This window comes from Acanthopagrus latus, chromosome 5 (assembly GCF_904848185.1).
Source record: "Acanthopagrus latus isolate v.2019 chromosome 5, fAcaLat1.1, whole genome shotgun sequence".
Lineage (NCBI taxonomy): Eukaryota > Metazoa > Chordata > Actinopteri > Spariformes > Sparidae > Acanthopagrus > Acanthopagrus latus.
In genome coordinates, this window is record NC_051043.1 from 23,848,810 (window position 1) to 23,873,699 (window position 24,890).

The following is a 24,890-nucleotide window of genomic DNA, read 5'->3' on the forward strand; positions in this document are numbered from 1 at the left end:
GTGCTATTTTTTTTTAAATATATATATATATATATATATATATATATATATATATATATATACACACACACACACACACACACACACACACACTTCTCTCTTGTAGCTCTATGCTCCAGATGTAACTTATTCTCTGATATATCCCAACTTTTTTCTTCTCCCTCTACCTTCCTGTCTCCTGTGTTTTAACCGCCTTCCCGCCTCCTTTGCTGATCGGGTCTGCTGAGTGATTTATAGCCTTGCAACAGGCTGGTAGACGCGGGGAAGAGAAAGGGAGGAGAGGTGGATGAAAAGAGGAGGGGTTGAGTAGAAATTGGGGCTGTTTGGCGTTTGAAGTACATGAAGGAGTAATATAAAATACACCTGGTCCATCCATGGGGCACTCTCTGTGCACAGAAACAAAGGGGAGGAGAGAGGAGAGGGCCGGGCCACAGGGGGAGAGACGGGAGAGAGGTGGATGGAAAAGGGGGGAGGGACCACTTCGTGTTTCCTTTCAGGATGGCTTTTATGGTGTAACTTCAAACGCTGACCTCCCACACCCCCGCCCCCTTCATCCCCCCCTCCGCTCCCTCGCTCCATCCGTCCGTCCACTCGTCCCTCCCTCCTCTTTCTCACTATTGTGTATGGCCAAGTGGACAGTAATTGGCTATTCTTTCATGAGACTGATTTCAGCACCCTCTGCCCCACCACCCCACCCCACAGGAAGAGGCCCTTTTTGCTGCCCCCTTAGAAGTGAGCGCATTTAGTGTGTATGTGTGTGTACGTTGTAAATATGCCAGACGGTAGGTATCAGGTGGTTGAAGGGGGCTGCACTGGCTGCGGACTCCACAGGCATTTCATTCAGCGTGCGCTCCAAATTACAACACAGGAACTGGAGATAATCTGATCCAGAAAAATCATGTTCCGACATGAGGTTTTATAAAACACTCTCTGGATTTCTGTTACAGCTTAAACACGTATACCTTTCGCTTGTAAAGAAAGCTTGCATTACATCTGTTGACAAAAAGTGATGAAGAGAATTCGTTAAAAGCCTATGGATACAGTACAAACAATATTCTTGGCACTGAATTAGTGTTTTATTTTCACTTCTAAAACTGTATTCAAAGACACCCAGGGGCACCCACTTAACTTATTCATGCCATAAAATGTACCATACAAAAAGATGAGAGGCTTTGCCAATGTTTCCTCGAGTCTGAGCATATTGAGAGTGATATATAAAAGCCGCTCTCGTCTTGCTAATGACTTTTGGCCCTCTGTGGCTTATAGATCAGTGTGCGTTCATTAATGATACAGGCGTGTGTGCGAGAGTGTGTGTCAATTAGTGGGCGGAGGGGATTAGACGTCCCTAGAGAACCCTAATTAACACTACACACACAGGCAGAAAACAGCATTTTTTGTATATGTTTTTTATGGTATTTTTCAGCATTTTATTTGGTAGTAAACGGAGGAGACTGACAGAAAATATTCGACAAAGAGAGACTGGGATGCAACGAAGGTTCAAGGCCAGATTCAGACCTGGAGCGTCGAGGCTAAATGGTTTCCTCCCACTCCAGATCAACGCAGACACCATCCCACACACACACACGCACATCAGCCTTGACCACACACAGAAACAGAGGAGGCTATGTGATGTATACAAGCTCTGAAAAGGTTAAATACGTGGACGGCGACACAACATAAACACAGACTTAAACAAGTACAGGGTAGTCTGTCCTTGCAGACACAACACATAAACACAACTGGGGATAATTGTGTTGCTCAGCTCAGGAATCACAGCTGCTTGAAGAGAGCAGGTAGAGTTTTCCACAAGGGAAAAAGAGTTAGGGGTATACTCTTAATACAGTAGAGTGTCTCCTACCTCTTTGTAGTTCACCTTGGGCTCTATTCTCTTCCGCTTTCTGCCCTTCCCCTGATGACTCTGACTGAGGAGAATCCATTTTACAACCTGCAAGAGGGCGGATGGAGGGTGGGTGGGGGTGGGGGTGAGGTGGAGAAGGCGGGAAAAAGAAGAGAGGTAGAGGTAGAGTCAGACAGAAACGTGGCATTGTTTTGAGTGAACGGGATGAGACGGCGCGAAGGAGAGACAGAGGAATGAGAGAGGTGTAACGAGGTCAGAGGGAGGAGAAAGGAGAAATGAAAGGAAAGGAAAGACAGAGAGTAAACACAAACAGACTTGAGGCGCCACTCGGCATCTCTCAAGTGGAATGGCACACAAGAATATATATGTAAGCTCTCAGTGAGCCACTGAAGCCTTGACAGAGTGCAGAGTAGACACACAGATAAAAGTCTGAAGCTCCTTCTCCCCCCCCCCGGACAGACGCACATCAATTCCAACCTTTCAGCACTCACTCGTGCTCCATATATAACCAACGCAAAAACAGCCGGCTGAGACAAAAGAGTAATAGTGAAAGTATGTTGCTGTGACGGAGCCTGGAGCGCAGCAACTCCCTACACCATAGATCTCCATTAAACAGCCAATCACTATCAAGGCCAAACTCTATTTCTTCTCCTCCGTCTCAGTTCATGTCACAGAACAAATATACGGTCGTACAGTTTGGAAATGTTGAACAAAAAGTACATTAAGTGGATGAGTTAGTCCGAGCGTTCTGTGTATTTTGCAGGCATTTGTAACACATCTGACAACTATTCTCTTCAGGTCTGATTGGGATTCATCTAAACGGACAGATAAGTGGGAGTATGGGAAACTATAGGCAAAGCAATTAAGAACAACATGGGAGCTTTATGGGAAATCTGATAGGCAGCACAGAATGACACGCAACAGATGTACAGCGCAGCGTGCCGCACTTCACTCACAGACAGGCAGAGGGAGAAGAGAGAGACCGAGGCAAGGAGCGAAAGAGAGGTAGATGGAGTGCATGGGGAGGTAGAGATAAGAGATGGTATCAAACAATGTGAAACAGAGCGTGTAAATGATGGGGAAAAAAAACAGAGACCGAGGGAACAGCAGCGGCAGAATGACTGAGTGAAAGGGAAAGGGAGTGATGAGAATCAGATGACAATCATATCAAGCAGTCTAAGGTGCAATGTTTCAAATCTGAGAGCTGCCCCCGAGTCTGTCTGCCACTCCCTGAAGACAAGAAGAAGAGACTGGGAAAGACAGGAGAGACAGAGAGAGAGATGGAGAAAGAGAGAGACAGATAGAGAGAGAGAGTCAGAGAGAGAGAGAGAGAGAGAGAGAGAGACAGAGAGAGAGAAAGCGCTTACCTCTGCTTTGACTTCTTCCACCAGCCTCGCCTGTGACCACACGGCGCTCCTTTCATACAGCCACTGAACGACAGAGAAGAAGGGGAAAGCAGTGAGCCGGGGGCAAGTGATCGGGACAGAGTGGAATGCTTTGCAGAGGCATAGAGAGAGAGAGAGAGAGAGAAAGAATGAGAGAGAGTGAGACAGAGAGAGAGAGAGAGAGAGCAAGCAGTGCAGGAAGGGGAGGGAGAGAGAGGAGAGGTGGGAGGAGAGGGAGGAGGAGGTGGGAGAGCGATCACTTGTTCCTCTGACGGAAACTCGCGAATTGACTCCGGTAGGATGAGAGAAAAGGAGAAAGAGTGGAGGAGAAGAGAAGAGGAGGAGGAGGAGGAGGAGGAGGAGGAGGAAGGAAAAAAAAAACAATCTCAATAACTAGCAACTACAGGATGGACAGTCACCTCGCTGCTCTACACATCCACTCCTCCACCATCACACACACACACACACACACACGCTCGCGCACGCACAAACGCAGAGCCGTGCACGCAAACACACACCTACGCACAGAGAGCAGCTAGTAGGCACAAACACACAGCACTTACTCTCTAACCTTATTAAGGCTTTCAGCAGAGCTCGAGTGATGTGAATCACATATCAGAGCAATGACGGCGTACGTGTGTGTGTGTGAGAGAGTGTGTGTGAGAGAGAAAAGGTAATAACACATCACACAGCAGCGACAGAATCATTTATATGCAACCTAGAATACACACTCCACATATGTTCCCCACAAACGTGTGTCGTTCCGGCTTTTAGCGTTACCATAGCCACACACAGGGTTCAATCCTTTAAACCGCATGCCTGAGTGTTTTCTCTGCATATCATACAGATACTCCAGCAGAAATAGCATAAAGGTGTGTGTAGAAGCCAAGGATGGAGGGAGCGAGGCAGACACAGAGAGGTACGGAGAGAGAGGGAGGTGTTAGAGTGGGCTGTATAGGACGTAGTGAGTGTTGAAGCAGTAAATTGGCATTGTGTAACAGGATACCACACATAGCTCTTTTGCTGCCTAGATCCCCGCTACCATTCCCTGAATAGCAAGGCTTTTGTCTGCCTCAAACTCTCTCTCTCTCTCTCTCTCTCTCTCTCTCTCTCTCTCTCTCTCCAGCTCGCGCCCCCGTCTGTGTAGTGTCTCTCCAGCGAATCAATATCAGATTGCGTGTCAAAAGTTAAGAAGTTACACCTCTTTACTCATAAACACACACGAGAGGCAAATAAATCACATTCCTCATTCAGTGTAAAGTAGGGATTTGTGATGTTTTTTCAAGAGTGTTTTTAATTGGTTTTTCCTTTTTTTTTGTTTTTTTTTTGTTTTACTTGACTTCTCTCTGTAACTTCGGACATCCTCCAAAATCAAAACCAGATTTACTGCCAAATGGTTTTCACTGAGGAGGAATTTTCCTTGGTGATTTGGTGAATAACAGTAAACATAGTAAGCAGATAAATATAGAGGAAGATAAAAAAAAAAGCAAGCGCTGCAAGTCAAGAAGCATAAACAGAAGAGAGAAAATTGACATCATATGAACAATTTATTTGTTACATTTTTATTCTCAGAAACAATGCCTCGAAGATAATACCAAAATGATAGCTTACTTTGTTGAATATAAACACAAAAAGCAGGGGGTTTTTTTTCATCTAATTCTACAATTCCCGTCTCTGTGCAAATATATCTATATCTTTTAAACCTTAAATCCTTTATGGTCATATCTGTATGTGATAGAGAAAAGAGTGTACAGTCTTTTATGATTGAACATTTTCTATTTTTATCTATTTTTTGTCTATTTCATTTTTATCTTACACAGAATCAGTTTTTCTTTGCTAATCTCTCTTGAGCTGCTGTAACAAATTTATTTCCCCAGTAAAAGGATCCATAAAGTCGTATATCATCTTATTTTATCTTATCTTAATAAATAAGCCAAACCTGTCAAATTCAACAGTATTTAATGCAGCATATCTGAAAACTAGTGTAGGTAAACTTTTCTAAATAAGAAATGTAAATATAATCAAGATTTTAATCAAGATTTTAATCAAATAATCCGATCAAAATTAAGTAAATGAGACAAAATGTAGCCAAGATGACAATTCTGATTATTTTGTAGAAATCAATCTTTAACACTGCCAACACAGCTGGGTCGCTACAGCATTTTCAGGGAAGTATTGAGAGAGAAAGTATGAGTCACACGAGCCAATTTTTTTTTCTAAAGCTGCTCTGACTTACTACCTTGAGGTAACTCAAAATCCAGTATCAAGTAGACATTTAAGTGCGTAAAACTATACGATTTCTAGTCACATAAAAGGCATTTACTGAAAAGCAAGGCAAAAGGCCAACATAAAACTTGAATGTAAGTTCTAGGAGTTAGGAAGAGAGTATCAGACTGAAAGCGCTGGTGAATCACGGGTAGTCTTTATTTAAACAAAGTATCTCAGCCTAGATCCATCATCCCAAAGGGAGTGCTTACTCATCTAAACTCTGAGGTCTAAAATAGGCCGGCAGTGGCCTTCCCATTTCACATCTCTCACTCCGGGATCGGTGAATGTCATTGTTTATTATTAGGCCAAACCATTTCCTGCCTTTCTCCAATTCAAGCACATTGTCGAGCGATAGAGGGAGGAGGGAAAGAGAGGAGGGAGAGAGAGACTTAAAATGTGGACATAATACACAAGCACATGCATTTGTAAAAGGTTTCAATTGATCTGGGCTGATCTTATTAGCTGGTGACTGGCACATCAAACACAGAAAAAGCCTCGGTAAGAACACTCCAGCCAATTGCCCAATCAGGTGTGAGAAAACAGCAGTCCCTCCACACTGTCCTTCCCACCCTCAGAGGCCCCCCTGAACGGCTCCAGTTACATCATCACATAATCTAAAAGGTGAAGGTTCCCAGACAGAAACACAAGCACAGACACACAAAAATGCACGCACACACAGTGGTAATTAAGATCAGTTACCATGGAGATGGGAGAATTGAAGAAGCTGTTAAAGTGGACTGACTGTGTGTGTGTTGTGCGTGCCGTGTGTGTGTGTGTGTGTGTGTGTGTGTGTGTGTGTGTGTGTGTGTGTGTGTGTGGCCTTGTAATTCTAGTATCTTATGACTGTGGCTGTTTCTCGATTAGAGGGCAGAGGCAGAGCAGCACTGCTCACCTTGTCAAGATTGAGTAACAGTTGGATAACAAAGGTGATGATAATGATTCAGCTACACTTTAATAAAATTAACTGCTTGATTATCTATCAAGAACTAGCTACGATCACAGTACAGACAGTGATTATCATGATCTTAGTTAAACGGACCTGACAATCTCTTTCTCTTTTATCACTGTTGTGAGTTTTTATGATGTGATCATCATCTGGGAGTTTCAAAATACCTACAGGCTAGCAGTCAAGCATCATTTAAGTTGTAGGATTTATATACTTACAGCTATTTACATCTAATATGAGACATCATTTTCATTATGAGAGCGTCATTACACCGCTATTTACAGCTGTTCAATGGTGAGATAAAGGCTATGCTGCTCCTGTCATTTAAAAGCGAATGCTTACAATACACCCAAAAACAGCATAGAAAGTTTCTGTGCATGGAACCACAAGGTCACGGTATGTGTATAATATGAATACAACCCCAATATTTGTATATAACCAGCAATATATTATGTTTTATCTTTATCAACTTCATTGATTTTTGTTAACACAGGCTTATTCTGAATTTGGGGACGGGGCGACAAAAGACTGGGAAAGTCCTCAGTCGTTCAATCTTGTTGATTGATCTCACAAACTGATCCTAAAACCATATTGATGCATTATTTGGTATGATAACTGTCAAGTATCTGCAGTCCATATTATTTTTGGCATGTGACTTTCAAATACAGCCAATCATAATGAAAAAGTAAAAGTGAAGTCATGTTGTCCTTTACGGATTGACTCAACAGTAAAACCATGACAGCTATAATTTACAGGGTTGTTCTGCCTGTCTCAAAGTGTCAGATTTTAGACTACAGAAAAGCGGTTTAATCCAAGACTGGAAGAAGATATCTCTATCATACCCAGAAACCAGTTTAGGGAGTGCACAAAGACAAATAAATTATCAATCTACACATGAACGTGTCAGGTATGAAAGGACCACAAGTGCAATTGTGAATAAGAAGTTTTTCAACTGTTAGCATTATTACCCCGATATTCTATATCAAACTTCTTTTACTTTGTGTTAAGTGGTGCCATTACAACATATAATAAAGCATAAAAAAGGAGACAAATCTGCACAAAAATGAGAACGTCAAAAGCTCTTTTGAGTGACAGTGTAGTGTTATTGTGCTGTAGTAGGAAATAAAACAACACCAGTGTTCTTGGTTATATTTCACATATGAGAGTAAACATATTAACTTCACCCTTCAGTTCAGAAAAAAACATAAAATAAACACAATTAAGACAGAATGGGATCTTATTCAGGGGGAACATCTTTCCAAATTTATTTTTAGCGCATTGCAACTTATATCAGATTTGTGTCAAGATTCAAATATTTGAAAAATTATATTGTGTAGTATCAGTCAATTGTGGATGGACAGCACAAATTCATTTGATACATTACAGTCAAGTGTAGGTTTATTTCAAGTATAAATATTTATTTTGATATTTTAGCTAGCTGGCATTTAGCCTTTTATGAAATCCTATTATCTATATCAAAGCAACAAGACAAAACTCTATATTTTGATAGATAACAAAAGAAAACAGGACTCTTCATACCTCTGGAATTCCCGGTCGATCGAGCCAGTCAGCATAAATAGCACTGAGGGTGAGGCCTTTTCTGCAACACAATGGCACAAGTGTTAGTACTATTCCTATTATTATAGCAGTGACTGTTATTGCCCAAGACACCGTATGAAAACATGGCTCTGGGAAAATATTGTTAGGGCCATGGCAGACTCCAGTTCTAGGCCAACACCTTAAACAAAAAGAGGGGCACACCCACTTTCCTATGCGAGGACAAGCAAACAGGCATGTAGAGACAATGAACTGGATTTATATGTATGCATGTAGAGTAAGCACCAATGTGTGTATGTGTGAGTAAATGCATATATTGCACATGAAAACAGTCATATACCTAAAACAAAACTTGCACTGTGACAGAGTCGACTTGCCAAGACAAATGAGCACACAAACAAACATTTCATAAGGAGCCTTCAGTGTGTATGCAAACTATAAAATATACAAAGTACACACCGAGCTTAACTAGACAACACCCCCCCCATCATTAATCCTGCCTACGCTTAAAGGAAATTTCCACACTTGGTTAGTCTGAAGCTATTACTGTATATTAATCTGTGATATCCAGCCCATTAAAGGGGTTATCTTGTAATGAAAAAGTTGTAATTTACATTTTTTCTCTCAATTATGCTCCTCTAACTGAAGCTCAATTAGTGGTTTCCCACACTGGTAAAAAAACACTTTTGAAAAAGACCATGGTCTGATCAGACTATGCAGATAAGGGAATATCAATTGAACACACATGTGCAAGTTTTTCTCTTCAAATGATGCTTATACACTGCTTTACATAGCTTAAACATGTTTAGGAGCAAGCTGTCAAGCTGTGTAGAAGACCCAGAGACTCTCTTATTATCAATAAACCTCTAATATGTCATATCAAAATTAGATGTACTCCAGAACCAAAGATGAAACTGAGGAGTAATACAAATGCTGGATATGTATTTATTTTTCAGTTCTGCATGACGGTTTGATGGCCACAAGTTTGTCATCTTCTGAATCACTCTTTTTTTTTTTTTTTAGTAATTCTTACCTCACTGGTTTTGTTAATGTATTACTGTATGTATACCGTTTATCATTTATATTTAATTTCCCCAGTTTTTATGTCTTTGTAAAGCATTATCATTATTATCTACTGTGTGTAAATAACTCTTTGCCTTTGACTGTAGCGCTCATTACAAGCATGAAAACTTGATCTTTACCACTAATTGAGCCATACTGGGTTTAAACTATGTGTGTTGGCCATCGGACTCAGGTTGACAGCTCTACATTGTCTGAACTTGGTGCAACTCGCCTCATTAAAATTGTACTTAATCCACCTTTCAACACTTTGAGCTGGAGGCTAATGTTAGCCAATGAGCTCACCAATCAGTCTGTGCACACCATAAGAGTAACATTTCATCCATTCAGTTCATCTTGAGATATTGAACTGGCTGATCGACAGTGCGACACACTGCTGCTAGAGTGGCTAAAAATGGTTTAAAGAGACTGGTATTTGTCGCAAGGTCAAGTCTGTGCTCCTTGCTTCCACACACTGATGAAGTCCAACTGTGTCATTTCCTATTGAATACTTGGCGGCAACTTTGGCAGATGGAGAGTGGGAGCTCAGTAAATTGAAGCTAATAAAAGACTCCTTACACCCGACAGTGTACTAGAAAAGGTATGACTCCCCCATAAAGCACCAATTTGACGAGACACTGGACATTAAAAACATCATCAGTGACTTCACTGCAAGGAAATTTTAGCATTTGGCATGTGGGGTTGATCCATAGACAGTCAAATATATGTATAAAGACTAAACATCTGCCATATCAACAGTCAAAGAGCATACAGTGGGCTTACAAGGGATCATGTGATCATAGTTTTCTTGTGTGGCAAACAAATGGTTAATACAGTTAATACACCCATTGAACTGTCAAATATGATTTCATAATAGAAGATAGAGATCAGCTTTATGTCTCACGAGAGCGGGCAAGACGTGTATCTACCAGTATTTTCATTTTAAGCTTCATAACTTCATTTCATTTTTGTTTTAAAGTGATAGATGAAAACATACTGTCTTTTAGATAGAGATGCCTGGAAAACAGGGGACTTATTAACACAAATCAATGTTTGACTTTTTTTAATGCATGTAATCATTTGCATATTTAGTCTTAAAAATAGCAAATTCCCCATTTAGTCTGTGGCAGGATACATGACCCTGCACACACAGCAGCTATGACCCTCAACACTGAGTGCCTATTCTCATCCTGAGCCTTCCCCTTCTAGTGGGTTGTTTACTGAAAGAGGCATCAGATCCAAATATTGACTGTCTCCAACTCCCTCTGTTTAATTCAATCAATTTCTGCAAGTCCAGCAGCACACTCCACATGACAGAAAAGGCAGGAGGAAAAACCTTCAGAGCAGACAAAAGGATGCCGAGGAGAGGGGGTAAGAAAGAAGCGTTAAAGGCTGTGAGAAACAAAGTGAAAGACAGGCAGGGACAAAAAACGACAGGCAGAAGAAGAGGTTAATGAGGCAATCAGGAGAAATAGAGAACTGAATGATTAAGCGAGCGCAAGGAGGGAAAGCGAAAATTAGAAAGGAGGGGAGCAGGAGGAGCAGTTATCCTTTTACACTTCAATTAATATGAGAGTGGATGAGACTGCTCTCTTAACAGGATTAGTGTTGGGAGCTTTCGCTGGTCATGTTCCACCGCAGTACCAAGTTAGTCAAAGAACAGAGGCCAAATCAACACATGTACTTGACAGGAAATCTACTAACAAGACGAAAACAAAAATAAGTTGTAAGGCAAAGAGGGAAATCGTTGGATAGTATATCTTTGAATTGACTGGACCTGGAAGCCAGGCTACCAATACTTGAGCCCAAATTAAAGTGGTTTTAATGTGTCTGGGCATATTTTTCATTATTCATGAATTACACTGAGAGCATTATTCATAGGCACTTACATACCTCTCCATGCCGGGAAAGGTAATCAGCAGCAATCGGAGGAAATCCTGTCCAAAAAGAACAAGAGAAGACAAGCAGAAATGGAGACATTTAGTGTGGGAGGAAGAAAAAAAAACAAAGAAAGAAAGAGAAAGGCATACCTGCTCTTAAGTCAAGAGTGCAAGGTCAAACAGTGTTTGTGTTATGTCCATTATTTAGTGAGAAGACTCAGCCTGCCACCACAGAAACAGGAGCCAGGTGGAACATATCACACACACACACACACACACACACACACACACACACACACACGCACACACACACGCACACACACAAGACAGACGTTCAGGTGTGATCACTCAGCTTCATGTCACTGGCAGAATAAACACATGACGATGTAAGGTCATCTGTTTGAAATGCTTCCCAGTGCATTTCCAACTATTGTAACACGGTGGCAATGAAGCTTACATCAGCCTCCAATTAATTTATGCAAATGACACCGTGCCTCAGAGACAGGTCATATGAAAACAGTTCAAATCTGAGCTCAGATTTTATTAGCAGCCTCTCGAGAAGCTGCAGGTCAACAAAGAGATTAAAGTTAATCGAGTAAAAATTAGTTTCCTGTACCAGAGCCTCACCTGAGATAAAATGAGCTGTCCGTGGTATTTCTTCACAAATAATCTGAAGAAGTCGACAAATTGTTGCTCGCCCACTTGACTGGCCAGGAACCTGAGGAGGAAGTAACCCTAGAGAAAAAGACAAGACAAATGAAGACAACATAATCCATCAAAGACAACAGAGAGAAAACAGGCGGCAAAATCTATAGTTATTAATGGGGATGTGGGCAATAAGCCATTATGTCAATTAAACATATTATTTTCATAATGCACACATTTAAACTGCAATGGACAACTTTTTGGCTTCAACATATCATCATGGGGTAAATGATGATTGCGCAATGTAATGGCTATAGAATAATGACACTATAAGTGATATTTCAGCAGCTTTTTAAGCACAATTTTATCTAACTGGATGAGTGGGCCAACTAAAGTAACATTATAGAATTTTTCTTTAAACAGTTTCCTTCCAATCTTTCCTTCTTTATCCTCCTTTTCCCACATTTATCTCACCTTGAGGTAGTGCACCTGCATGAAGGCTTTGTCAGGGTTGAGAGCATGTTTAACCGTGGAGGAGCCAGACTCACTGACCTGACCAGTGTTTTCCATGTTAGGTCTGCAGAAAAACAAATAGAACAGAGACACAAATGAAAAAAGGAGAAAAAAAACACACAAAGCTAAGACAGGTGAAGAAAATGGGCAAACTCAGAGGGAGATGTTCAGTTCCAGCAATAAACAGGAAGGTGCAGAGTAGAAAGGCTAAAACAGAGCAGGATGGAGTTACAGAACCTAAGCAGAGTTTTTTTTTTTTTTTTATCCCACTCTTTGAGACATTTTAGTTGCAGGAAAACCACAGTTTCTCCAGAGCAAGAATACACTGTCAGCAACACTAAATCCAGCCACTCAGCCAGTCCTCTCAATGGTGAACACTTTGCCAAGTTGCCATACTTTGCCCGAGGCAGGCTGGAAATCAAGCTGTAGATTTATAATAGCATGCTATGCTGTTTATATGACCTCACAGAGTAGCGCTCTGACTTTACTGCCCATGACTCATAGAGCGAACATATAACACTTCGAGAGAAAAGCAACCCCTCGTCTGCAGGCACAGAAGAGGCACGCTCTAGGTTTTCACTTTCCCTGTTACACAGACACAAATCATCCCTTCAACCTCCATAAACACATAAACAAACACACATAAAACCAATAAAAGCCAAACAAACAGGGCGCTGACGTGGGATGCTGTGCAATGATAGTTTCAGTTGGCCGTTATTGATCAGGCTGAGCAGATTAACTCAGTGTGCCAATAGGAAGGCCTTGAAGCATCACCCTCCTGCCAAGTCGATACGCTAGGCGCCTGGCCTACCAATCAATACACCCTTCATCACTGGCGAGCACTTTTCCACAGGACCACTTCATGACAGGGCCAGACACACAGACGAACAGACACATGAACTGGTAGCGCAAAATCACACATTCAAATTCACACTCTGATTCGTGTGTGATGTAAAACCTCAATGTTTAATCTCTCGAGTGAGGCTTCAGTTGTGAGCCACAAGTTGGTCAAATATTTGATCTATTTGAGTCTTTGTCCAGGCATGGTGAGCAGCGGAGGAGCAGGGAGGAGGGGGGTGAAGTAGCACAAGAAGAAGAGGAGGAGGAGGAGGAGGAGGATGTGTGGGAGAAATCAAGGACAGGAGATAGACGGGAATGTTTGGTTTGCTCAGTGGACTGAGAGGGAGGAAGTCATCAGCTTCCTGGAATTTCTAGATTCAACTGGACACTCTTAGAAGGACTTTCACCATGCAAATTGGGGCGTTCTCCTCCTTGATGGATGTACGTGTGCATGTCATATGAATGTTATGCGCAAGAAAAATCACAATACCAATGACCTAATTGGGGGAAATCCATTTTGGAACATCTTGGTAATGACGCTGAGTGTCTGTACAATAAAAGCTGCCCATCGACATTCTGAGCCAGTCAGCGGACAAATTGATTAACAGTAAAATACGCCTGTAAAAAACAAGGTTACAGCCAAATTCCGCATTATAGAATAAAAAAACAAAGCTTCTTCAAAAAATTGTATCATGGCCACAACATTTCCCCCTTTTGGTTTTTTTATCATGGAGTTATTTTTTTTAAATTGCTCTCTGTCCAGTCTCCTGCCCGTAGAGCCTGTGTCTGTCTGTTACTACTGATAAGATGAAATAGACTCTTTTTAAGACAGCAGGACGTGCTGTATCCCTTGAGAATTGTGTGTGTGTATGTATGTGTGTGTGAGTGTGTGTCAGACAGAGAAGTACAGAGAAAAAGAGGGACAGGGGCAAGAGACAAAAACAATGACAGAACATGTATTTCCAGAAGAGAAAATGAGTCTGTTTCGTGCGTCAGAGATACCAGCGGCACAGCACGGAGAGGAAAAAAGTTGATCCATCACTGCCGTGTTAGACAAAGGAACTCCACCCTTCCCACTGTCCAGAACGCGGGATGTATGGATGTGTAAATCCCCGATCTTTCGCCTGCTCTCTTTGTCAGAGATGATTTACTACAGCTTTAAGAGGAATCGCTGCCTGCTGCCTTGGAGAATCACACAATAGCTCAATGTATTGCAGAATAAATGGTGCTCTTATCTTGACTTGTAGGCCATGTGTGTCAGAGGGAGGGTGTTTGTCTCCGTGTGTGTGCACCCATACATACACCTGGGTGTGTCTGAGATTGAAAGAGAGAAAGAGCGGGAGGAAATCAGGAGCTATTAGTGACAGAACTTAATGTGAAACGTACACACACACACACACACACACAGAGGTTTATAGCTCCGCAAGCCATATCCTGACAAATTACACTGGGTTGACTGTGGAAACCGGATAAGGTAGAGCAGCACTCCCAGCAGCCCAGTGAATCAGCAGGGAGAATGGCGTCTGGCCCAGGCTGCCCTAAATATAACTCATCTGAAATGGACTGATAAACACTGGCCACTGGGGCCCCTTCTGGATCAAGGGGTGTCGATTGTGACCCACTGAACTTAGGAAGCGCCAATCTGCCATTTAGCCTTTGTGTGTGTGTCTGGTGTGTGTACACTGGTTTTGCATATCTCTCGGTACATCCCATTGCGCTTTCTTTCCTTTCACTGGGGTCTTTTCTAACATTTCTCTGTGCAATGTGACAACCAGCTTGTGTTTATTCATGCTATGTTTGCCCACAGTTGAGATGCTAAACAGTGAAGCCACAGCAGGACTCGGACTTACTGGCAGCCGAGCCCACATCAAAAAGTGGCATCGCCAACTTTGGCGTAAACTAAGATCTGAGTTACTTCTGACCTTCGAATGCCCCTTTAGTTTTCATCTGAACGGTACCAAGACATGTATCATAGTATGACAGCCATGTGCAAAACCTTGAGACTACATATAGAGAAAATGACAGACTAAATGTAAGACTGTAGAATAAACACTGGAGTAAAACTAGTAACAGCATCGACTGCAACGGGGTCAAAGTCATTGGCCAGAGAAAGATCAAGGACGCCACATACGATGATAGAGACCCTCCTTAAACAGAGATGGGGTTACAGTCACCCTCCCACAGATCCATGAGATGCGGTTAAATGCTGAAAGTTGAGATTTCTTGTCTCATATATCCTGTTCTCAAGGTCGAGAATGATGTTGACTAACAGTGGGAAGGCTTTAGTGGGTAAAGGTCTAAAGGGAACAATCTGATCATGTAAATTAACTGATGGTCTGGTACATTTATAATATGCTATGTGCTAATTTGTCTTGCGCTTACTGCCCACCACATAACTGTAACCGAGAAGGTGCCATTGTTTTGTCTGTTTACTTTTGTTAAATTTTGTTTGTTCTTTTTCTTTTTGCCGTTGGATTCTCTTGTTATTAATTAAATGGAAATATATCTTTAGTTTCTTTTGATTGAAAGACCACTAACAGCAGAAATTACATGATGTGGATTTAAATCAGGATGGGTTTTGTCTAAATGCAACACACAGTTATACTTTTTCATCATTTTAAACTTAAAGTGGTCATGGGAGCTATTGTCTCCATTATAAAGGTCATAATTTAGCATTTCATTTCGTTATGTTTAGTCACATGCGTCAACTTCATCGCTCACTCTCTTACTCACCCGGAAGTTAAAGCAATAGGCGACCAAATGAAATGCTCAGTTTCCTCAATTAACAAACAGATTTCTCTGGGTTTGCAGAGTACTGTTCTGTGTTACTACATGTGCTAAAAGAAGACATCAACTACCGTTTGAATTAATCACAAATTATATCTTTAAGTTGGATATCTCTAACACTCCTTTGAGCTTTACTAAAATCAAAATTCTGATCGCAGTAGAAAAGCACAAACGGGCAAATTGAAAAATTAAAAATTGTTATTGCACTTAACTCACAGGTGGTATGCAAGCTAATGAGATAGTGTATGAGCAGGGTTCATGCAGGGTTCCTTTACGCCTCAACATGCTTTTCCATTGCTACAAGACATGAGGATTAAACAACGCTTTTCTTTGGGTGCCACAAGCAATTACTTTACTCTTTTCAACACTAAGGTGTTTCCATGTAACCTAACCAATAAAAATGATGTATGCATCCCTGCATATGGGCGTGCATGTCTGTGCATGTGTGAGTGCATATGTTGTTTGCATTTTTCAGATGTTGTTTTTTTGTTGTTGATTTAACCCCGTCAGGTGCAGAGAAACCAAACCCTGATCCTCCTAATCAGCCATGCATCTGTCTCATAGGGGAACACCCTGATAGGCTGTTAGACACACACAGCTCTCAAGTGCATGTTTAACCCTTTCACTCACACTCAGCTTCTTGTTTCAAGGAATACCCATGTGTCACAACAACTAATCCTACAATGCTAAGCCTCCATATTGCACAACATATACCAGCAAAGGTTATCAGCAAAACAACATATTTCCAAACAGAGCCACCCTTGAAGCACTGAAACTGTTTAAAACAATGAGGATAGTCAGAGTAAAATCACCAGTGCAGATACTGAAGGTTGCACTCTTCAGGAGAGCCTGCATTGATTTTAGTTCTAAATACTATTAATTCATGAGTGTTTCCATTGTGTGATGATAACACATTATTAGTGAGGTGACATAGTTAGAAGTTAGTGCCAAGCAGAAGTGCCATTAAATCAATAACACATTGATTTGCTGCCGGGCTCCGTACGGTCTCTTACAAGCGTGAATGCCAATAGCACACTATGCTACAGGTGTCATCTCCAGTTTTATTCAAAGGAAGAGCCACTATATGAAACAGACACAGTGCTGACAAGTATTAACAATCCTGCCCTTAAACAGTTAACTCCAGGCTGGGGTTTACATCTAATCCCCTGATGACACTGTGCTTCCACTGAGGATAAAACAAACAGGGTGTGGGTCCCACATTGTCAGGATCAGATGAAGAGTTTGTGTGTTTGTGCGTGCTCGTGTGAAGACCTTCTCAAAAACATGACAGTACAGTACACCTGGATATACTCGACACACCTGCCACACCTGTATCCCTGGAATGCATATACCTCAAGCTCACGTGTGTGTCTACACGTGTAGACACTACCAAAAGCTGGGTGTACTTTGACCTAAAAAGGTTGACTGTGTCTCCTACGGTCAATTAGTGAAAGTCAAATGCATCTTATTCAGTCATTTTGCCCTCCTCACTCTGTCCTATGCCTGTGCTCGTCTATGGCTAAACTTTCTGGAGTGTAAATTCCGATTCGTTTTTAGGGAATAAAAGACATCTTGTGCTTCGGATTTAGGATTATCATTTGTACAGTAAAATGTGTTTTAGGACTGGCTTTGCAAAAGTTAATCATTGGATTGATATACCTTATTTCTCACTAACCAAGTTAGTGAACAAAACCCTTTCAACTGCCATCATGATCAATGTTGGGGCCCTCCAGGGTTGTGTACGTTCAGTCATGCTTTTTCACTTTCTTTTCTACCAAGTGCCGTACCGATATACTAAATCAATGCATTCTAACGTATTCTGACAATACTCTGCTTGTTTATCTGTTAAGTAACTGGGCTTCACCAACATGCCGTGAACGAAGCAGTTGAGTGGGACTTATGACGTTCATAAAGTTTCTATTGTTACCCATAAAACATTTTTATATATATATATATATATATAGATATAGATATAGATATAGATATATATATATATAGATATATATATATAGAGATATATATAGATATATAGATAGATAGATAGATAGATAGATAGATAGATAGATAGATAGATAGATAGATAGATAGATAGATAGATAGATAGATAGACAGATAGATAGATTGTTGGTCATCCCCTGCACAAACTCTGTGCATCAGCCGCCCATAATGATAATTAAGGCTGGCCAACACAAGTGAATACGAATTGTTGCCATCAAACCAGAGACACACCTGACAATAAAATAAATCTTCATCATTGTCACCACTGTCATCATCATCTTAGTCACTGCACGACCACATTTACTTCAAATGATAGTCCTTTCACATTTCAACAAGGCAAATTATAGGCAAATGATCTGGATGTCTTTAGGGTCACTAAGATATGTAAATCACATAAGAAGTGTATGTGAAGTGTGTGTGAAGAGTATCTCAAGCACTGTTAGCGGATTACTACGTCCATACTAAGGGATAGAACAGTGAGGAAGTCATCAAGCCGTAAGCACGAGTTAATTTCATGCCGATGTTTATTACTACATTCTGCTTTAATCAAGCTTATTGAAGGTGCTGTTGCTTAGTATCAACATGCAATTTCCTCCATAGTGGCAACAGCGGTAAGATAATTAAAACAAGATGTACTCAACCAAAAAACAAAAAAATACACACACCTGAGGATTTGAAGTACCTCCTCCGAGTTCTTCAGCTCATCAGAGAGTCGTCTCCACCTCAGCAGTGCTTTCAGGTCAGACTGTTCTGCTGTCTCTTGCAAGGAGAGCTGGAGGAAGATGTATGGAGAGTTACAAAGATGTGAGGTTAAAGTAGAACAAAGTCAGAGTCAGAGGAGGAAAAACTAAATACTGTGGATTTCATCAGAAAAAAAGCAGGCAGCACTGCCCTACTATCTCTTGTCACTGTGTCTTATTGATTTTGGCAGCAATAACATCACTGCTGAAATCTACTTCCTCAGCGCCAAGCTCATATCATAAAGGTGACATGATTAAACAGTGCAGACACAAAAAAAACATTTGTGTAACTCCAGATGGTGTGGGAAAGCATGAGGGGAGGATTAGATCTGTCTTCATATCAACTCCCGGATCACAACTGAAGTTAGTGTTGCAAGCAAATGATTCATACCAATGCTACACCCTCTTCCTTTGTCCTGTTGTTTGTCTTGTTTATCTTTCATCCTGTAACTATAGTTAATGAGAATGACATCTGGAGCAGTGCACAGTTCATTGTCTCTTAATTCTTTGATGTATGATCTACGTCTCCACAATGTTCACTTTTTTGCGGAGGATTAGTTTGTGGTAGCACTTTTTTACAGCTTTTCTGAGCTTTGTCCTCATACATTTTAGAAGTTTTGGGGTTGATGGTTTATTCTGTGGTGTGCCAGGAACTTCTTTGCCCTTTCGTTTAGTTTGGCCACCTCCTCTGATTTTTCAGATGTAGTTTTTGTTTCTTGTTTGTGCTTTTTTTTTCGTACTGGAACTTGGATTGGTGCCTTTGTAAATTATTTCCTTGTGTGCTTGATGTATGTTTTTACGACAATAATATAATGGCCAATTCTATTTGACGTGCACTCCAACCACAACAGCAATATCTGGAAGTCCTGGCACATAAATTGTGGAAATGGAAAGTTGGAATGTCACCGTGTTTTTCATACCAATGGTATAAAAGGTGCTGGAAATAAAGCATTACTTTTAGATCATGACGAGAAATAAATAAACTAAAAAAAATAAAAACCCACAGACATTCACTTAATGATTATTGAGGCTGTTTTCTCAGTGGTAGCTACCTCAAGATGGAGAAAGAATGGCTTCACAGTTGAAGGAGCACTATGTAGTTTTAGAGAAGAGGTTCAAACTTAGAATTTTAATATCAACAATATTAATGAGGTAATAATAAAAAACATACATATTTATGTTTTCCATAACTGAATAAACAAGCTGTTCTAGGAAAGCTGGCAGGGTCCGCCAAATATACACAAAGTAAAGACTATGAAATTGTGTTTACTTTAAGGTCAGTTTATCTATTCAGTCTGTTCAGGCATTAAAAAAAAATCAGTCAGTGAAGACCTTTCTCCTCTGATTGATATTGCATTCCCAAAAATAAATAGTGTACCTTTACCTTTAAAACTGATATATCAAAAAGCTCATCGTCTACCTGGGGTGACAACCTAAAAAGACCATTAAAGGAGACATATGATGCTAATTTTATTTTGGGTAACTACTAGAGGAGGTATACATGCTTTAATGCTCAAAAAACACATCAGTTCTTTCATTCTGTTGCGTGCCGCAGTGCTGAATTCCCCCTCTGTCTGAATCGCTCTGTTTTAGCGCCTGTCTCATTAAGGCCCTCCACTTGAGAACAGCGAGTCTCCTCTGATTGGTCAGCTCACACTGGCCTGATCTAGCAATGCTAACAACAACAGATTAGCTGTACTTAAATTATCAAATACATGACATGGTGATGTAGTGTGATCTGACGAATTCCTGTAATTTAAGCCAGGGGTACTGACGAGGTGTTTTAGGAGCAGTGTTTCTGTGGGAGAGAGGAGCTTCTGTTGGTGCAGACTTTGACCTTCTTAACTGTCAAGATCTTCCACATGCACTAGAACATTTAAAACACACCGGAGAACCAGTAAAAAAAAACTAAAAGCATAATAGGTGCCCTTTAAGTTACTTTTGTGAAATAGCTGCAGTCAAATAAAATCATCTGGCAGCAAAAACTGTACTTGTTGTGCTTGGGCCCAGATAATGTCCTCCAGGTAGGTGGCAAAACCCTCGCTGATCCATTCCTCAGTCCAGTCTTTGGCTCCGATAACCAGGCCAAACCAGGAGTGGGCGATCTCATGGCACATCCTGGACCCACATAGAGACAGGCTGTTCCCCCCAGGGCCAGAACTCCCAGCATACAACACGCTCTGGGACAGGAAAATTATATGGGGGCTGGGGAAGACAAATGACAGAAATAAAGGATGAACAAATTGGATAAAACCAGAAATAAATTATAATAAAGGGGGGGGAAGGAGTGAGAAATGAGTGAGGTTAAAAAGGGAGTAGAAGATGGGAGAGTAAAAGTATTTTTACAATCAAGGAGGTTCAGGAAGAAAGAGGAAATACAGAGAGGTTAGCGTGAGAAAAGATGTTTGTTCAGAAGAAAAAGAAGTAAAAAAAGATCAAAGCGCTACTGAGGTAATGTTCCACACCTATGATTACAGAAAATTTAGCCTGGACACGTGTGAGCATTAATGAGTATGGGAGTCACTGACTGCCCATCCCTGCTATTATCTACCCTCTACATTATGTTCAGCAAAGGGCAGCTTACTCATCAAGTGTTGGTGCCAAACCCAACTGCCCTGCGCAAACATTACGTGAGTACATCATGTTCCCTCGACTAAAATTGTAAACCAACAATGAGTATAAAAAAAAATGAAATAAAGCAATTTTTGGGAGTTTTTGCCCAGCTGCGGGTAGTTTTATAACCTCTACTTTTTCTCTTTCACTTTGTTTTTCCGAGCATGACTTCAAGAAAATGCTTCAAATTCTAGATTAGGTCAGGATGATGTCAGGATTCTTAAAATAAAATATAATCATAAACCTGACCCATAGCCTAAGATTCTCTAATGAGATGAAAAGGAAGGAATGCAAAACAAAGCTTGGCTTGTGACTATATTTAGAACTACAGGCATCTTATTACACACCCGTGACTGATTTATCAAGCAGTTAAGTTAATTAAGATTTGCCTTGCTCTTGTCTGATAAGGAAATTAAACACATGATAAAAAACTGACTGCATGCATCTGAAGTATTTGCGAATATAGCAACTGGTGTCCTCTGTGCACTTTATAAACAGGTAATAAAATGCACAACAAAACTGCTTTAAATTGTTTTGGAAACACAGAAGGTGATATTAACTTCAACAGCAACTGTGTGCATGTATCTTACTCAACAAAGTCAAAATCTTCATTGGGCTTTTCAGCCAATGACAGCCTATCAAAGCTCTGAGCCGAGCAAAACTGAAGAGGGAATAACACGGCTGTCAGCAGCTAAATTCCAATATAATTGTTTGCAAATGTGAGTTTGTAATTAAAATATAAGCAACATGAAGAGTAGTTTGGTATAGATGTCGTTACACGTGACTGCAACAGAGTAGAGGAAGAAAAGGTCATGGACCAGAAACAACACCAGTTGTTTGCAAACCGCAAATAATTCTCAAAGAAGGATAAACAAACCAGTTGCCTCGGCCATCTACTCGGAAATGTGGGCATTAATCTGGGAATGGAGAGGCTGGTTATACACGCGTCACATAGGTGCAAGGCTATCAGGCAGTAGTATGAATGAGAGAGGCTCACACCTGCACACTTACTGTAAAGACACTGTTTTGCTTCCCACAAGGATCATCATCAGGTCAAAATGAAAAACTGAAACCTGAAAATAGTTTGACCTGACAGAGATCCAAGCGTGATCAAAATGTTGTCTCATTAAAACTCTGTGGCATGAGTTGAGTTTGTAGACATTACACCCTCTCTTCATTTAATTAATCTGGGAGATAAATCTTGTGGTAATATCCAGAAAGAGGTAATAGCTTATTCTTCTTCTCTTGTGGGGAAAGCAGCTCATAAGTCATTTGAATTAAATGTGCTTTACATTACAAATTGATTGAAAAAGTTTTTTCTCTTTCCTATTATGTGTATTTGCTATTATAGAGAAGGCAAAAAGTCTTCAAGAAGGTTAAAAACATTCAAAATATTGCTGTTTGATCAGCCATTGTTAATGCAATACTTCAAATTGTGTTATGATGATTGAAAACATGGCTGATGACAATGCTTACAAGCTGATTTTAAGGAAGTATAATGAGATCCATTTTAGTTTAGCATGTTAGCATTTGGTAGCACTAAACACAATGTACAGCTGAGGCAGGTAGTTCACCAAACGAATTGGACAAATTGAAATAATGATCTGATGTGCCTGATGATGGAGATGAAAGGGAGAGGGACCACAAAAGTTAATGAAATTTGTCATGGAATGTGCGTACCAAATTTCACACCATCCAGCAAGTAATTTTTGAGAAATTTCAAAAAGTTGGACCAACTGACCTACAGAGCCACTCTTGCAACATGGCTGGAGAAGTTTAATTAGCAGTTTGCCGTTTGGACTACACTCATTTAATTCTTGATGCTACACATGGACCGTCTGAGAAATTCACACCGCCAGCTTCTCAGCTTCTGGTAAACACAGGAGCACAGGACATGTGACTTTTCACCATGAGACAGCGCTGGCAGAACAGGACCAATAGGAGTGCACAGTCAAAGCCAAGGTCATGGCTGAAGACTTTTCTGGAGCATTCTTTCCTTTTGTCTTATGTAACTGGCTCTGGGTGCCCTGAGGGGCTTAGGGCTGACTATGCGTGAGATGCAGGCTATTCTTCAACAGAAGAATGAGAGAGGGGTCACAGAGGTGCGAATGAATGGTCTCTCTCTCCCTCCTGGCCCATATAACAACACAGGACTGTCTAGAATTCCTTTCACACTCTCTAGATCTTAAATGTCCCAGTCACTCTTGAGCTGGCATTGGTGGGAGTTTGACTGTAGGTCCTTACTGAAAAAAATCTGTCAGAAGGGTCACGCAACCCAGATACAGTGACAAATATATCAAAGATGCCTCTAGATTACAGAAGAAATGTCAGTATTGCTCTGTTTTACCGCATTATAGTCAGCTTTTCTGAGGCGTCGACAATGTGCTGCATTCAAACACCACATCATTTTGTTTTTTTCGCCTACAAGTCATACAGAGTGGACCTACTTCTAACTACTTGAACAGAGAAGCTACAATTACTTCACCTGTTGGAGTCACAGAGCTACGATAGGCCCACATATTGCTGCCATCGATGAATTACAGTAACACGAGCTGCTCTCATCAAGAAGAGATTAGCATCTTAAAACACCAGATGACAGAGGAGTTATTTTCTTTCCTTGCCATAACCTTATTACAGTGACAAGTCAATTATAAAGGAAAACATTGAGTAAAGGCATAGGGGTTACGCCAGGTCTGCCGACGGTCTATTTCAGAGGAGAGCAACATCGGATATCTGAACAACACAACTACTCTTTATTTCCCAGAGGAGTGTTTTATCAGATAGAGGGCAGGCCTGTTATTTAGGAACATGTCAACATCATACAAAAGAGGTCTTACGGGCATCATTTCCGAGACAGCATCTCAAATCTAATCCCATGTTTTTCCTGATTAAACAAACAAAGGCTCTCACTGGAGCAGGAGATGCTAACATTAGCCTTATGAGTTTCTTTGTAGCCTAATCTTATTCCCTCACAATTGGATAAGCACGCCTTTGTTGTCAGCTCCAGCAGTGCGTTGTGTGTGTGTGTGTGTGTGTGTGTGTGTGTGTGTGTGTGTGTGTGTGTGTGTGTGTGTGTGCGTCTGCATCTATGTGTGTGTGTGTGTGAGCAAGTCTGAAACACAAAGACAGCCTTTCAGAGACGGCGCTTGCACATGCTCCTCTGAGGGATGCGGAATCCATCACTACAGTGACAAATAGTGTCATCCCACCATGGTCGGGATGAATAACAACAGCATCTTTCACATTCACTGATACACTGACTGACATTAGTTGACATCAGGGACCTGTCAGGGATAACGCAGAAGAAGACTTTCACACAAATTCATACATATGTAGCACCTGTACTTGTGTATACACCTTTCATCTCGACAATAGCTGGGAATCTGAAGTCTGCTGCATGCGGGGGTGAATGTTTGTCACTGATTACTTTCAAATAAGGTACCTGACATTCATTTGTAAGCAAATGCTGTCTTTTTATCCCACAATGTGCTTTCAAATTGTCTGTGTTGCAAATTAGTAAATGTGACTCAAAAACAAGTAAAGCTGCTGATTATGCCAACAATTACTATCAATTAAACATTAAGTGATAACACTGCAATTCTCAGACACTCTATAGATATGTGTGATACAACATCCAGTCACTTGATGACATCCTGTGGAGGTAACTTTTACAAAACGAACATCTTCTAATGTTTTTGTGCTCATCACCAAAATTGTAATCTTGGATTTGCTCATTAGCTGTTGATTGTGATACCACAGTATCTTTTTCTTTTCTTTTCTTTTTTTTTGTTTTAACTCTGA

General features: G+C 40.8%; 1 protein-coding gene across 9 annotated transcripts in view; it reads right to left on the reverse strand.

The window, feature by feature from the left end:
- The window catches only part of LOC119019843 (aminopeptidase O (putative)), a 76,421-nt gene that overhangs the window by 33,171 nt on the left and 18,360 nt on the right, over positions 1-24,890 (reverse strand). For 7 of the 9 annotated variants that reach the window (XM_037098763.1, XM_037098760.1, XM_037098761.1 and 4 more), the window contains 8 exons: positions 20,468-20,681; positions 18,402-18,508; positions 12,073-12,175; positions 11,581-11,688; positions 10,967-11,010; positions 7,997-8,057; positions 3,226-3,288; positions 1,859-1,945 (listed from right to left, as the gene is read on the reverse strand). In XM_037098763.1, the coding sequence (XP_036954658.1) occupies positions 1,859-1,945; positions 3,226-3,288; positions 7,997-8,057; positions 10,967-11,010; positions 11,581-11,688; positions 12,073-12,175; positions 18,402-18,508; positions 20,468-20,681 (787 nt within the window). Of the gene's footprint in view, positions 1-1,411; positions 1,596-1,858; positions 1,946-3,225; positions 3,289-5,663; positions 5,833-7,996; positions 8,058-10,966; positions 11,011-11,580; positions 11,689-12,072; positions 12,176-18,401; positions 18,509-20,467; positions 20,682-24,890 lie in introns of those variants that run through there. The other 2 variants (XM_037098766.1, XM_037098767.1) reach the window with 2 other exon arrangements.